The sequence below is a fragment of the Sceloporus undulatus genome, chromosome 2, assembly GCF_019175285.1.
Source record: "Sceloporus undulatus isolate JIND9_A2432 ecotype Alabama chromosome 2, SceUnd_v1.1, whole genome shotgun sequence".
Taxonomy (NCBI): domain Eukaryota; kingdom Metazoa; phylum Chordata; class Lepidosauria; order Squamata; family Phrynosomatidae; genus Sceloporus; species Sceloporus undulatus.
Window position 1 is genome coordinate 191,504,970 of NC_056523.1, and position 15,566 is coordinate 191,520,535.

Consider the following 15,566-nt stretch of genomic DNA (forward strand, 5'->3'; position numbering starts at 1 on the left):
CTATTGATACAGTGGGCCTACTATCTGCAAGGCTAACTGTTGGGTTTAGGTCATTGTTTATATCTATCTCATGGGGAGCACCAAGGCCCAGAGAGGGCACTGTTCTTCTCCAGACAACTATCAAGATGAAATCTGAAGATAAGGATTTTGGATTTGATGCTTAGGAATCTCCTGCTTCAGGAGGAATAAAATATAGAGTATGATTAACAGGAAATAATCACCTAGTCCAAAACCAAGTGGGAGAGTGTTAGCAAAATCCAGAATATAAGAGAATATTGGGCATTTAGAATAAAAGGGGGGATGAGCAGTATGTGTATGCTTGTTTGTACACCTATTTATATTGTTTCAGCATATCAGCTTATATGTGTATGTATGTATATTTGGTGTGTATGTACATATATATATTTGAGAGGCCAGCAGGGTATAATGGTTAGAGTGCTGGACTAGGACTCTGGAGACCAGGACTCTATTTTCAGCTCAGCCATGAAACCCACTGGGTGACCTTGGGCAAGTCACACACTCTCAGCCTCAAGGGAAGGCAACAGCAAACCCCTCTGAACAAATCTTGCCAAAAGAAAAAAGAAAAAACCTGTGATAGATTCACCCTAGAGTTGTCATGAGTCAGAAATGACTTGAAGGCACACAACAACAATATATATCTGAGACATAGGATTTCTGGAAACTACCTTGTAAAGAGAAATTGCTCATTCATGTGCATGGGAATGGCATTTTCCTAAGACTGTGGTTCTCAAATATGTGTCCCCAGATGTTGAACTTCTACTCTCAGAAGCTCCAAATAGCCTGGTCAGGGATTCTAGAAGTTGAATTCCTACAGCATCAGAGGCACCAAAATCAGGAACCAGTGCCCTTGGGTGGATTGCTTGAGCTCAGGGCATGGACTATTATCTCCACTTTTCACGGTGAAGGGGAAGATTCTCAGAGCAAGAGTGCAGCTTTCAAAAATGTGTGCATATATTTCCCCCCTCAATTATTAAACGTGATTGGTTTTAAATTGTATTTTAATGGCACACGTTGTGCCATTTTTGTGGCAATTTGTATCACTTGGTGTTGCTCATCATAACATCATCCGTTTATCATCACCAGGGCCCACCCCTATGACATTCCAATTTCTCAGGTTTTGACCCTGAAATCTCAAGATCTGGGTTGGTTATGATCTGGCAACTCTATTCTTAAGGGTCCCTACTTTTGTGCAAAGGCACTGGGATTTTTGTTGGAAAAATCTCCTGGAAAGAACTACATTGAGAGTCCATGAGAGTTAAGCTTGTTGTCTAGATATGTTTGAGGCACCATAGGAATTTATGGGAGAAGAGTGCATGGGAATGGTTGTATATTTGGTTAATAACTGGTGCAAGCGTATGTTAATTTGTTTTGGCAGAATGTTGAGATGAGGAAATGAGGGGCCTTTCACACTATCCAGTCAGAGGACTATGATTCTGATTTAACTGTTATGGTTACATCCTATGGAATTCTGGGATTTGCAATTTAGGGAGGGGTGTTTAGAATTCCCCATCACTATGTACATATGTGGCAGATGGGCTACGAAGAAAGATGATAAAAAGAAAATAAACTCATTTGAAATATGGTGGTGGAGAAGAGTGCTGAAGATACTGTGGATGGCCAAGAAGACAAACAATTGGGTTCTAAAGCAGATTGAACCTGAACTCTCTCTGGAAGCCAAGATGACTGAAGTGAGATTGTCATACTTTGGCCACATCATGAGAAGGCATGAATCACTAGAAAAGCCAATGATGCTAAGGAAGGTAAAGGGAAGTAGATAGAGAAGAAGACCACATGCCAGATGGCTGGATTCAATAAGAGGCTATGGGCCTGAGCCTGCAGGACCTGAGCAGAACAGTGGAGGACAGGAGGTCTTGGAGATGTTTCATTCACAGGGTCACCATGAGTTGAGGTTGACTCAAGGGCAGTTAACAAGAACAACAACAACAACATTTAGAATGCTCAGCCCTAAACAACATCCCCAGGATTCCAGAAAATGCAGCCACGACAGTTGAGATATAATTGTAGTGCTGTAATTGGATAGTATGAAAGGCCCAACAGGGACAGTAAAATCTTATAAAATTCTTATTTTGTGCATCTGCTGCCTTCTACTGGACAGATCTGTAACTGGTCCTTTAGGAACCCAGCTCTCCAGCTGACTTTGCCCTCTTTTGGAATGAAAGACACTTTACCCACAAAGAGGCATTTACATCGGGTACATTAGAGCAAAGAGCCAACTGGGACAGGATCACTTGGTAGGGCTGGCAGCTTTTTTTTCTGGTGATGCTTCTATGCCTTTAAGCTAAGCTTAACACAGAAAAATTATGCAGCTGAGGTTTTTGTTGAGATGTAGGTAAGATGTGTGAGAATATGTGACCAGCAATATTTGTTGTGCATCTGAATGGTTTAAAAAGACACAGGAGCAGGGATGGTCAATTTGAGAACACAAGGAATGGAGGGGAATGAATGTAAACAGGGAGGTAAGCCAACAAGCAGGATTGTAGAATTGGGTAGGAGTGCTCCACTTATAGGTGAATCAATGTTTCTTCCCTCTTTCCAGCCAAAAAGCAAGATGGGGCAGTGGCCATGGAGATGCAACCCCTGAAAAGTGCCGAGGGGGGTGAGATGGAAGAACGAGAGAAGAAGAAAGCCAGCGTCCCCAAAAAAGAGAAGTCTGTTCTGCAGGGGAAGCTCACCAAACTGGCTGTTCAAATCGGAAAAGCAGGTAGAGTGGAAACAGTGCACAACAGAGAACAAGAGTGCTCTTTAGGCTGGGAAGGGAAAAAACGGTGTGGCCAGGACTGTACATGGTGAGTAAGAGAACCAAATCTACTAAGAAAAACCAAATCCTGTAGCCTATATGGAATTAAGCAAGCATTCGTCTTCCTTTTTTTTTTTAATTTTGAGTCATTTTTATCCTCTTTTAAAAGCATTTTTAAATGGGCAGATGCTACTGCTGGGGAGGCACAAAAATGCAACCATGCAACTATGTAGCCATCCCCTCACTGTCATGTACTTTCAACCTATTTTCATAACCATGAGGTCTAGAAACTTGTTCTTTAAAAAAAGAATGGGAGCTGAGAGTCTCAGGAGAGAGAAATTCTGCAAATACACACAACCCAAGGTATAGCAACTTTCCCTGCACAGACTAAAAACAGTGATGACATCAGGAGGACCACACATTTCTCACCTTAGCTTTCAATCTAGAATGTTCTCAAAGTATGATGCCTTTTTGGTGGGAGGGAGACAGGCTCAAACCCCAAACAGAGATTTCACTTTTGTCCCACCTGACTGACTCTTCCCTCCTTTTTCTCTCCCTCCTGGCAGGTTTGGTGATGTCTGCCATCACTGTCATCATTCTGGTCCTGTATTTCGTCATTGAGACATTTGTTATCGATGGAAAGACGTGGTTGGCAGAGTGCACCCCTGTCTATGTGCAGTACTTTGTCAAGTTCTTCATCATTGGTGTCACTGTCCTGGTGGTGGCTGTACCTGAAGGCTTGCCGTTGGCTGTCACAATCTCCCTCGCCTATTCTGTCAAGGTGAGAATCATGTTTTCCTAACCCGTTACAAAGCATATCCCTGGAATACCAGGTTGGCAAAAGCAGCATCTTTTGTCACTCCCTCATACTGTGGGCCCTTGGTATCCATTTGGTTCCAGGACCTCCCTGTGGATACCAAAATCTATGGATGCTCAAATTCTGTTATATACAGTGACATAGTAAAATGGTGTCCCCTAGTTAAAATGACAAAATCAAGGTTTGGTTTTTGAAATGTATACAGTGCACCGTCCCCTTACACAGGGATCTGTTTCAGATCTCTCCGCATAAGGGGAATTCCACATGTGCTGGAACCCCATTAGAAGTAATGGGGCTCAATCCCGCGGTTGCAACTTAACACTTAGATATATCTATCTACCTACCTATCTTTCTCAACAACAGAAAATGATGAAGGATAATAACCTAGTTCGACATCTGGATGCCTGTGAGACCATGGGCAATGCCACAGCCATCTGCTCAGACAAGACGGGCACCCTCACTACCAATCGTATGACTGTGGTACAGTCCTATCTAGGTGACACACACTACAAGGAGACCCCTGACCCCAGCAATCTGACACCCAAGACACTGGACCTGCTGGTGCATGCCATTGCTATCAACAGTGCCTACACCACCAAGATACTAGTGAGTAGTGAATCTCTATCTCTCTCTCTCATTTTGAGTCCTCCATGCCATTGCAATCAGGGTTAGAGGGGCCAGGACTTTGGTATTGCTTATGGCAATCTTCCCCACTCTAGTGCCCTCTAAAGGTATTGGACTAGAAGTCCTGTCATACCCAACCAGCACAGCCATTTGCCATGCTGGCTGGAGATGAAGGGGGTTGTAGTTCACCAGAAGACCATTGGCAGATAGTTGGCCCATTGCTATTGTTTTGCAAGGTCAACCCTACCATTAGACAGAATGAGACAACTGCCACATGCGATGGAGGTCTCCCAGCTTTTTTGCCCCAACCAACCCCCAGATAGCCTGTTGTTTCAGGTGTGGTGAAGGATAACAGTAATATTAAACTACAAGTCCAGTCACGTATCCATACATGTAGTGGGGAAAAGGACTAAGGTTGCCATTTGCTGATCTGCATCAGGTAGAAAAATGTCTTAATGTCCCTGCTTGTGTTAGCATGATACCATCTCAAATGTCACTGTCTCCCTAACCTCAAATCCTGGGAATTAAAGTTTAAGGACACTCGCTGCCAATCTATTGTCAGTGAGTTCCAAGCCACATCAGAGAGAGCCACAGTTTCCAGGATTCCCTGCAGAGATTATTGAACCAGTCTACGTCTGTCATTTAGCAATGCCTCAAGATTCAAGGCCCACTGCAAAGTTGATGTTTTAGGACCTCATAGTTTTGGTCAACTTTACTAGGGGAAATAGATGTGGTCTGGAGAAATCGAGAACGCAGTTCTCATGTCTTATCTTTCCTTATCCTCTGCTTCCTTCAGCCTCCAGAAAAGGAAGGGGGTCTGCCACGCCAGGTGGGCAACAAGACAGAGTGTGCGCTACTGGGCTTTGTGGTTGGCCTGCGACGTGACTACCAGCCGGTGCGTGAACAGATCCCCGAGGAGAAGCTATACAAGGTGTACACCTTTAACTCTGTGCGGAAGTCCATGAGCACTGTCATCTGCATGCCTGATGGTGGCTACCGCCTCTTCAGCAAAGGCGCTTCTGAAATAATTCTCAAAAAGTGAGTCTCCTCTCCATCATATGAGATAAAGAGAACCTCTTACAGGCAAAGACTTCTGCCCCAGGATGCACTGAGCATGATGACAGTGTCAAATAAATAAATAAATAAATCTGAAAAGCTGGGTAAAAATAGCAAAAGTTTTCCACCTGTTATCAAAAGTAGGCATTTTGATGCATTTCCCCACAAACTCAACCATGTTTTTAATGCATTTTCCAGGTAAACACATTTTAAATCACATTACCATATTTGTGTATCATATGGGGGAGGGAAAGGGGGAGGAAGATTCTGATACTTGCAGTTTTTTGTGGGGCTTTCAGGCTATGTTTTCTCTGAAGATGTCAGCCACAGATGCTGGTGAAACGTCAGGAATAAACTCTTCTAGAACATGGCCACATAGCCCAAAAAAACCACAAAAAATTATGGATGCGGCCATGAAAGCCTTCGACTTCATACTTGCATTTTCTCCCCAGTAGTGAGAAGGGGAGAGCAAGATGCAAGCCTTTTCATTAATAGTCTTGCAGACCCTGAATCAGATACAGACTGCATCTCCCTTATCTGGAATACTTGGGACCAGAAATGTTTTGGATTTTGGGGTTTTTTTTGGATTTGGAAATTTTGCATATACATGATGGAATATCTTGGAGATGGGACCCAAGTCAAAACATGAAATTAATTTATGTTTCATCTACATCTTATCCACATAGCCTGAAAGTAATTTTATACACAATATTTTTAATGATTTTGTGTATGAAACAAAGTTTGTGTACGCTGAACCATCGGAAAGCAAAAGTGTCACTATCTCAGCCACCCATGTGGATTATTTTGGAATACATCAGATTTCAAAATTGCAGATAGGAGAGATTCAACCTGTACATTCATTAACCAAGCACCTCCATTCATGTGAATTTCTGCCCCATCTGTCCTTCTCCCTGCCTTTTCCCAGGTGCACAAACATCCTCAACAGCAATGGAGAGTTACGTGCTTTCCGTCCCCGGGACCGAGATGAAATGATCAAGAAAGTGATTGAGCCCATGGCATGTGATGGTCTACGGACAATCTGTATTGCTTACCGGGATTTCCCAGCTGGGAAGGAGCCTGACTGGGAGAACGAGAATGACATTGTGATAGACTTGACCTGCATCACTGTGGTGGGAATTGAGGACCCAGTGCGGCCGGAGGTTGGTTTGTTTCATGGATATGCCACCTTTCTGCCATGGCAACTCTTAGCAAAAATGAAAACAAAAAATACAGCCTGCATGTTCTTGAGATGTCACAATGACCTTTAAGAACATTAGGCCAGTTTCAATTGACACTGACACAGCATTCACAGCTAACTAATATAAAAATATGGAACCGATAGTGGAATTTGAGGGGTTTTAAAGGAGGATGATATTTACCTGTTCAATGAACAGATCATGGAAAGCAGGAGTGGCTCAGACTGAGGTGTGGGGGTGACACAGAAGTGTGCAGAAGTGTTTCCTGGCTGTGGCTCAAGTAGCTCCCTAGACAATCTTTCAGAAAGTCTGGACTCAGGCTGATGGAGACTGAATGACTTTTTTTGTGATCCAAACTCCTCCTTTATCCCCGAGAATTCGTAGTCCTATCTGGGTGTTTCCTGGGGGGAAAGAGTCATTATAAATTTGCTTTCTCAACTGTTTTCCCAAAGACTGACCCAGAACTGAGAGAATCAAAAAGCTTGGTTTCTCTTCTTCTCTGCCAATGTGCTAGATTTGGCTCTGCATGTGGGATTTTCTATCTCAGATAGCAAAATGCATTTGGCCAACCTGGCATTGTGGCTTAGGACAGGGATGAAATACATTGCTCTACCTGAGAAAGCAAAATGCCTTGGGACAGTCCCAGATTTTTGCTTTGAAGAAAATAGTTGGAGCCAGGGTCACACACATCACAAGTTTGACCCCAGTTCAGATTGTGCTGTAAATATGAATTTGGCCTTTGCGGCAGTTTCCACCAAAAATCTCACTAGCTGCAATTTGCCCTGAATATCTATGGCAAATCCTAACCAGTGGGGAACTTCTGCCTGGAAAACGTGGAGCCCTGATCTGGATCGCATGTGTGTTCAAAATACAAAGCTGAAGCTCCCTTGAATGCAAATTCCTTGCTATGTTGCACTGGATAATAGTTACATTGGTTGAATCCACACTGCAGAAATAATCCAGTTTGACACCACTTTAACTGCCATGGCTCAGTGCTATGGAATTTTGGGAACTGTAGTTTTGTGAAAAATTTGTGAACCTTCTCGGTCATAGAGCTCTGCTGCAACAACAAAGTATACTTCCCAGGACTCCATAGCATTGAGCTATGGCAGTTAAAGTGGTGTCAGACTAGATTATGTCTGCAGTGCAGATGCAGCCATTGTGTGGACAGGGTATCTGACAGGCCTATTAGCAACGTTAATATTTTCTTCTGTTTGCACATATTTTCAAATGTGTGTTCAGGAAAGAGGCCTTTTTTCTTTTTTTCTTTTTTTTTGCAAAACTGAACACTAATTACATTTGAGATTATTTTATTAATACGTTTATACTGGGTTTTATGCTGTCAGGCTGCTCAGGAAGGCAGATTTTGTTTGTGAAAGGCCACTGAGAAATAGATTATGTAAACAAATCCATGCGCTATAGAGAAATCTATGACTCTGCTTCTGTTTCTCGTCTCTTGTTTTTCAGGTGCCAGAGGCCATCCGCAAATGCCAACGTGCCGGCATCACTGTCCGCATGGTGACAGGAGACAACATCAACACAGCCCGGGCCATTGCTGCCAAATGTGGCATCATACAGCCGGGGGAGGACTTCCTGTGCCTGGAGGGAAAGGAGTTCAATCGGCGAATCCGCAATGAAAAGGGAGAGGTGACCGGATACATGATTTTAAGCCTCTGACATAGCTCTGTTCATCACATGCCATAGCCGAGGGTACAATTTGGAGTAGTGGTTCTCTTTCTCCCGGGGCTTTTTTCCCTGCTGTCAGGCATTTGGAGACTCAATTGAAAGATTCTGCTACATATATTTAGCTCTCACTTTCCCCCCATTTATTGAAGAGAGAAGAACAGGACTGACTCTACCATAAAGGAGCATGAGGCAGCTGCCTCAGGTGCAGGCTAATACTAAGGTGAAGGGAGTGATGTGTGCCAAACACAACCTGCCTCCTGCTCTCTAAGCTACCTTAGATAGATGCAGCAAAAATGTTTTTTCCAGGGCAGGAACTGAAGTAAGAATCAGCTGCTGGCCTGCCCTGTTTTTGTACATTGACAGGCAGGAGGCAATGTCATGTCCTTTGCCTCAGGCAGCAAAATAACTTCAGCTCAGCTCTCAGAGGAATATAAACCCACTGTCTGAGCCAGGTAGAATCCCATCCAAAACATTGATCTCTGCAAGGAATAGCAGACTTGCGTCTGACTCAAAAGTAATGGGAAGCCATAATTTCCCATTACATGAACATGCCCAGCACTCATATACTTTCCTCTCCACGCTTCCAGAGTATCATACAGGGAAGAACAAAAAACTTTGGGTCTTCTGCACAAGCCCCATGTTAGCCACTCTAAACAATGGCTAAGCATTCCAAACAATGTTATCTGTTCTACACAAGCCCCACTTTTCTCTGCTTTGTCCAAACCTTTTGAATGCCCTCCCATATTAAAACAAAACATCCTGCAAAGAATATGTTGCCAAAGCAGGAAAACAGCTTCTGCCCAAGACACCTTTCGGTCATATGTTAATGCTTGGAAAGACATATGTAAAATCTTTTTTTGAAAGTATGTCCCCTTTCCTGAAATCTGCAGGTGGTTTTTATTATTTTTGCATTATTAACCAACATGACAGTATGGTATTCCTTCCCCACACCCCAAATCTTGGGAAAGGCGTAACTCTTTAAATACATAAATAAAATTTGCAACACTAGTAATTTAAATGTCCCACTTAAAATCTTTTGTATATCCAGGCAAGGCTGTCTGAAACCCAGGAGGGCTACTGCCAGTCAATGCATAGTTACTGAGCTAGATGTCCCAATGGTTTGACTCAGTAGCTGCAATCCAGCATGAAGACATATGCTGCACCAGCACTAGATAATCCCCATGGCACAACACAGTTGTGCAGCATGCTGTGCACAACTGCAGTGTGTGATGTGCAACTGCAGTGCACAGTGCACAACTGTGATGCACAATTCCTACTGCATAAATGTGTTATATGCTCAACTCGACTTCTGCTGCCGTCAGGAGAATATATCTGTTGCACAGTGGTGAATAATTTGGCCTGCATATTTAGCGCAACCTACATAGGCATATGTCATGAACAGAATGCCAGTTGGTATACATCAGCATCCTTTGCTCTGTTGTTTACCCAGTAGTTCTTTTTATTCCCTGTCTCCCTTCACTGCAGATAGAACAGGAACGCCTGGATAAAATCTGGCCAAAACTGCGGGTCCTGGCTCGATCATCACCCACAGACAAACACACTCTGGTGAAAGGTAAGCGGCTGCTGTTCTCTTGGCCTTCAGTCAAGACCGGAGAGGGCAGTGCTTGGAAAAGTACTTTTTGAAGTGCCTCTCTGCTGGCCATAGTGCACTCTTGGAGTTGTAGTTCAAAATAAGTAACTTTCCCAAACTCTGTGGGACAGAGATGCAGGGTGCTCTGGATGTAAGCAAATTCCACAGAGCAGGTTATCTATGAAAGCATCTCAGTTCAGCAAAGGGAAGTTCTCTAGTATTTATTTGGATGTATATAAAAGCCCACTTGCTACTACTACATAACCCAGATTCTTGACCTTAAAGGCATAATTGACAGCACCATTGGGGACCAGCGCCAGGTAGTTGCTGTCACTGGTGACGGAACGAACGATGGACCAGCACTCAAGAAGGCCGATGTGGGCTTTGCCATGGTAAGAGAACTGAATTCCCTTGACTTTTGCTCAACTGAATTTCCCCAAAAAAAGTTCCAAAGGGCATAATAATAATAATAATAATAATAATAATAATAATAATAATAATAGAAAAATATGCAGAAACTCTCAGAATCTGGCCCAGCAGGGAGAGAAAAAAACCCACTGAGATTATGAATTTTTGCTTATGAGAATGATGCAAGTAAAGTGTTACATTCCTGTTTACCATATGAATTAATGCAAGCACACTTTTTAAAAAATGGAAACTTCACAAGGGATTTAGGAACTGGAAGCTATGATGAGAAATCACCAATCGGTGCTGTCTGAATAGTGAGCTCTTGCACATTTTAACAATGTGCAACCTTTATTATAAATAAAGGTTAATTAATAATAATAATAATAATAATAATAATAATAATGCTTCTCATAAATCAATGTATTTTATTTTCAATAAAAATGTTCAGATTTTAGCGCTATTTGTTTTGGGAGCACAAGGAACTTCATGACAAATAGAAAGGGTCTAGAGGAGAAAGGCTTGTGAATACACAGTTAGATGACTTTTGAGTTTAGAAATCTGGAGATCATAGGTATAAATAATTATAAGAAATAAATCACAAGCTTAAAAGATGCAAACTTCATTACTCTGTAGTTCTTTCTCTGCCTTTGGCTACAGTCAAATGCCTTATTTTCCTAAACATGCAAAAGAAAACCTGGGATAAACTATTTCATGCAGTCCAACTGTCTTAATTTGACAGAGACAGCTCTGATTAATCCTCTGACATTCCTCTTTTCCAGTGCTTTTAAAATGCCCCAGTTTCTCTCTCTTCATTCTAGGTTCCCCTTTCATTCATGGCTAATAGTAGTTTGCACTGTTAGCTCAGCAAAGAGGAGAGGAGAGGCCTTGTCCTTCCCTGTAAGCTCAGGCAAAAGCAAACTGCTGCAGCCTCTCCTAGCTTGTCTATTCTTCTTCATTAATAACTTTTGCCATCTTGACCATACTCTGATGTTGTTTGTCCACACATATCCTGCTTTTAATCTGTGAAGTGTTGAAGGTTATGTTACTTATACATAGTCCAGGACACTAACAAATCTGACCAGTTCAATGAATGGATTTGCTACACACATTGCAGGGGCAAATAAAATCAAACACCTAAGTTTTTGTGTTGTTGTTTTTTTTCCTGATCGAGGACTATGAAGACAGAATATAACACAGTCTCCAGTAGGTCAACCCAACTCTGAACTTGGCCCTTGTGTGCCAATGGACCTCAAATATTATTAGACTTTCATCCATTGGGCACACTGGTGCATGAGCATGGGAAGGGAAATGTAAAAGTTTCTTGCCAAAAAATACCCACCATGTCTTTTTGTGCCATCCCCAGGGCATAGCTGGCACAGATGTGGCCAAGGAGGCTTCTGACATCATCCTGACAGATGACAACTTCTCCAGCATTGTCAAGGCAGTGATGTGGGGACGCAACGTTTATGACAGCATCTCCAAATTCCTGCAGTTCCAACTCACAGTCAACGTGGTGGCAGTCATTGTGGCCTTCACTGGCGCCTGCATCACACAGGTGGGTAGGATTACCATATCTCAGGGCTGGCCTCAAATCTCCAGCCTTCAGGGATCATCTCAAGGCAGGAGACAAATGGGCAAATACTCCAGTTCTGGGCACTATAGCCACGTTGCCACAGCTATATGGTGTTCCTTCAGCACTGTGTCATATGGACACAGTGCTGGAGGAGTGCCATGACACCGCATGCCATGTGATGCAACGTGTGGTATCAGGGTGCCCTGGGGGGCAGAGTCAAGTGGGCATTATTTGGACTTGACGCTGCAACTCAGCCCCCAGGCCGGCCTTTCATGGCGGTCTGAAGAGACCTCTAGTTAGCTTCCTCCTTCCCTCCCAGTTCTGGTGGTGCCAGGAGGACTCACCCTACAGAAATGAAAGCTCATGCTGCCAATTTCTTTCTTTCAGTTAGTCTCAAAGGTGCTACAAGATCTCTCTACATACTGTTAAACTTCTATTTTCTCTCCCTTACACTCTTCAGTGTTGCCTAGAAAAAAGAACCCATAACAGCATTTGGGCTATAGCACACAGCTGGTAAAGAGCAGCCAGGGCCCACTCCATCCACAGTTGGGCTGGGACTGCAGCAACTGCATAGCCCACAACCAAAGCAGGCTTCTGCCGTGGTCCTAAACCAGTGCTGATAGGAGTTGGATATAATCTGCTCTTTTTGATCCAGTCCAAAGGACCGGATTGTGGTGCTGGAGCAGCTTCTTTCCACTTTGGGGTTATACATCATTTGAACGCCATGCCTCCAAAGCACCCAGAAGCTGCCTTATTTGCAATTCAGGCCTTTGAGAGTTACAATTCTTGTCCAGGCCCACATGGAAATGACTGCCTATCATACCATAGGAATCATACCATAGGGATAAAGCTGGCATGAGAAAAAGAAAGATCCTATTTAGGTGCCCCCTTGGCCCCAAGGATAGCTGATTTCTCCGAGGCTCTTCAAAAAGAACTTGCCCAAGAGCTGGTCAGCAAGCAGATTCCCAAAGGTCCAGCTCCATGTTCTCAACATACCTTTGTAAAAGGAATTATGACTGGCATCCTGTTAGGGGCATGCTCATGCAGATCTACTACATTACAGTGGATCATATAGGATTCTGGCCTTTAACTCCCAGGATCTTGTTAAGGACATGCTCGTGCAGGTCTACTGCATTCAGTGGATCATAGATAAAGGATTCTGGCCATTAACTCCCAGAATCCACCATCAACTATCTTTAACTTCCAGAATCCACTATCCATGTTTGGGGGGCGGGGGGTTTGTAGTCCAAACAAATGACACATCCAAGCTCTGGCTTTAAAGAGAATTTTGAAATGGAACAAATGCTGGATAGAATTCTAAGGTAAATCAGGAAAAATTGACTGTCCGCATTTGTAGAGAAGCTGGGACCTTCAGGCTTCGCTTTTATCAAACTGGGAAAGGGTGACGAAGTATCTTCATACCCCACCCCAGTCTTGATCAGACCTCTTATGGGTTTTGACATTTGTTTTGTTTTGTTTTAATTCAGTTTTCAGAAATCTATGACACAGAGAATCTTAAGTCGATGAAACTGTCAATCAATTAAAGTGGTGTGTATTTGCAAATGAGTAGAAACAATAGTTTTGAAGCAATATTGCATTTCCCTCTCTTTCATTTTAGAACCAAGTTTTCCCTGAGTAAAAAAGATGGTCTGACAGACAATTTCACTCCCACCCTTAACTCTCAGGTTTTGGCAGAAGAAGAACATTTGCCTCAGCTGTAAAATATGAAAAAGATGGTCTGAATCCTATTGTTAGCCCCAAATACATAATGATGATGATGATGATGATGATGATGATGATGATGATGATGATGATGACTAGAGTAGACCAGTTGAATATGTTTATAAAAAAATGAAAATACCTTTTTGTTTAATTTTTACCTTCTTTCAGCAGACAGAGCTTTTAGTGGGATGAGCTGTTTCTGTATTTTATTATGCTTTAAATTCAGACACATAGCCATGTTAGTCTCCAATATCTGTATGCAAAGGGATCTTGTAGCACCTTTGAGACTAACTGTGAAAAAGAAGCCAAGTCTATGAACCTTTATGCGATAGCTTCTTTTACTCGATCTCAGGATGTTATCACACTAGAAGAATCCAGTACAGAAATGGGATTTTGAACGTAGAAAAACCCCCACAAATGATGGAAGTTTATAACATGCATTTCTGCAAAAGTGAAATAAAGCAAAAATAAAGCAAACGTAAAAGGGACAAAAGCGGCAGCTTTTTACTTTCAGAAAGTTCAGAAAGTAGAAAGCTGCCATTTTTGTCCCTTTTCCGTTTGCTTTATTTTCATGTTATTTCACTTTTGGAGAAATGTCACATGATAAATTTCCCACATTTGTGGGTTTTTCTCCTTTAAATCTACTTTAAATCCTGTTTCTCAGCGGGATTCTTCTAGTGAGATAAAGTCCTCAGTCTTCTTTTGCATACTGATAGTTTTTAAATGTATTTTTTTAAAAACTGTTTTAACTTGTGCTTTTTAAACAGGGTTGTTGTTTAATTCTTTCTCATTTTTTATAGCAATCGTTTGTACTTTTTGTACTTTTTTTTAAACCTAAGGCCACATTGACTCCTGTGCTAGAAGAAAGGCAGAGTATACATTAAATAGATGAAATAAATAGCCATTAGATTTATCTATGTGTCATCTCACCATTCAACAATTCATTCAGTGGGTCTATTCTTCTTGGGACTAACCAACGTGATTCCAGTTAATACATTTTTCAAATTGATTAAGGTACTTTTTTAAACCAAGCAAAAATAGTTAATTCATTCATCAAGCTGTTTAATTTCTTGAACATTTGTTTGTTCTGGAACATATATTTGTTCATTGTGCAGTTACAGTATATTAGAAGGTTGAGGCAGGAAGGGAAGAGAGGCTGGTAAAACCAATTTTATCATTCACTGTGTAAGGGAAAGAACAAGGATTTCCCAATTAACCCGACAATGGAAGAGGTTATGTAAGTGCCGGAGTTAACATGAGAGTATTTTTCAGTTCACGTGGGGGTACTGAAGGCCTACCATTCGTCAAAGAAAGGTAGTTGCCTCAGGCAGCAAATGTCATGGAAGGGCAGCAATTGCTAGTTATTTACTTTGATGTTATTGCATCTTTACTCCCAGAGAAGGAATGAGGTGCTTGTAAGATTTTATGTCTCAAGTCCAAAAATATCCTGGCTTTCTTTAGCTGCTGTGTACTTTGACCTGGATGGGTAGAGGCTGATTGTTCGCTGCTTTTCTGCAGACAGCAAGATGCTTTTGGCCAGCCTAAAGTAGAGACGCACTCTTGGGAAGGCTTTAATTTCAGACTTGATTGTAGTTTACAAACAGTAATACATCTCATCAAGACAAAAAATTGTACTGTAGGCCCTTGGTATCTGCTAGAGTTAGATTCCAGGACCTTCCGTGGATACCAAAAAACATGGATGCTCATGTCCCATTAAATGCAACGGTGTAGTAAAGTGGTGTCCCTCATAAAATGGCAAAATTAAGGTTTGCTTTTTGGAATGTCTAAAAATATTTTCAAGCTGTGGATAGTTGATTCTGTGGATGCAGAATCTGTGGTTACGGTGGGTGAATTAAATTTAACTTTAACTGAAATTAAAACTCTTCAAAACACCTAAGAGCAAGTTAAAACAATTTGAAGAGTCTGGAACATATACCATAGTGCAAACAATTTGAAGCCATACATATAAACAAAATGTGCTGTGCCCAGACAAATCATTGAAAAAAAATTCTTTTAACTATTGAAAATGGATTGAACTGGGAGATAATGTGAACCTCCATTATATTTTGTGGAGCAGCTAAGGATGGAGGAACCTGTGGCTCTCTAAATGTTGA

At 42.1% G+C, this 15,566-nt stretch overlaps 1 protein-coding gene across 3 annotated transcripts in view; it reads left to right on the top strand.

Annotated features, from left to right (window-relative positions):
* Positions 1-15,566, top strand: part of ATP2B3 (ATPase plasma membrane Ca2+ transporting 3) — a 99,641-nt gene that overhangs the window by 47,204 nt on the left and 36,871 nt on the right. For all 3 annotated transcript variants that reach the window (XM_042451151.1, XM_042451149.1, XM_042451150.1), the window contains exons 7-15: positions 2,579-2,743; positions 3,346-3,560; positions 3,960-4,202; positions 5,017-5,258; positions 6,202-6,436; positions 7,940-8,119; positions 9,644-9,731; positions 10,035-10,141; positions 11,521-11,712. In XM_042451151.1, coding sequence (XP_042307085.1) covers positions 2,579-2,743; positions 3,346-3,560; positions 3,960-4,202; positions 5,017-5,258; positions 6,202-6,436; positions 7,940-8,119; positions 9,644-9,731; positions 10,035-10,141; positions 11,521-11,712 — 1,667 coding nt within the window. The remainder of the gene's footprint in view (positions 1-2,578; positions 2,744-3,345; positions 3,561-3,959; positions 4,203-5,016; positions 5,259-6,201; positions 6,437-7,939; positions 8,120-9,643; positions 9,732-10,034; positions 10,142-11,520; positions 11,713-15,566) is intronic.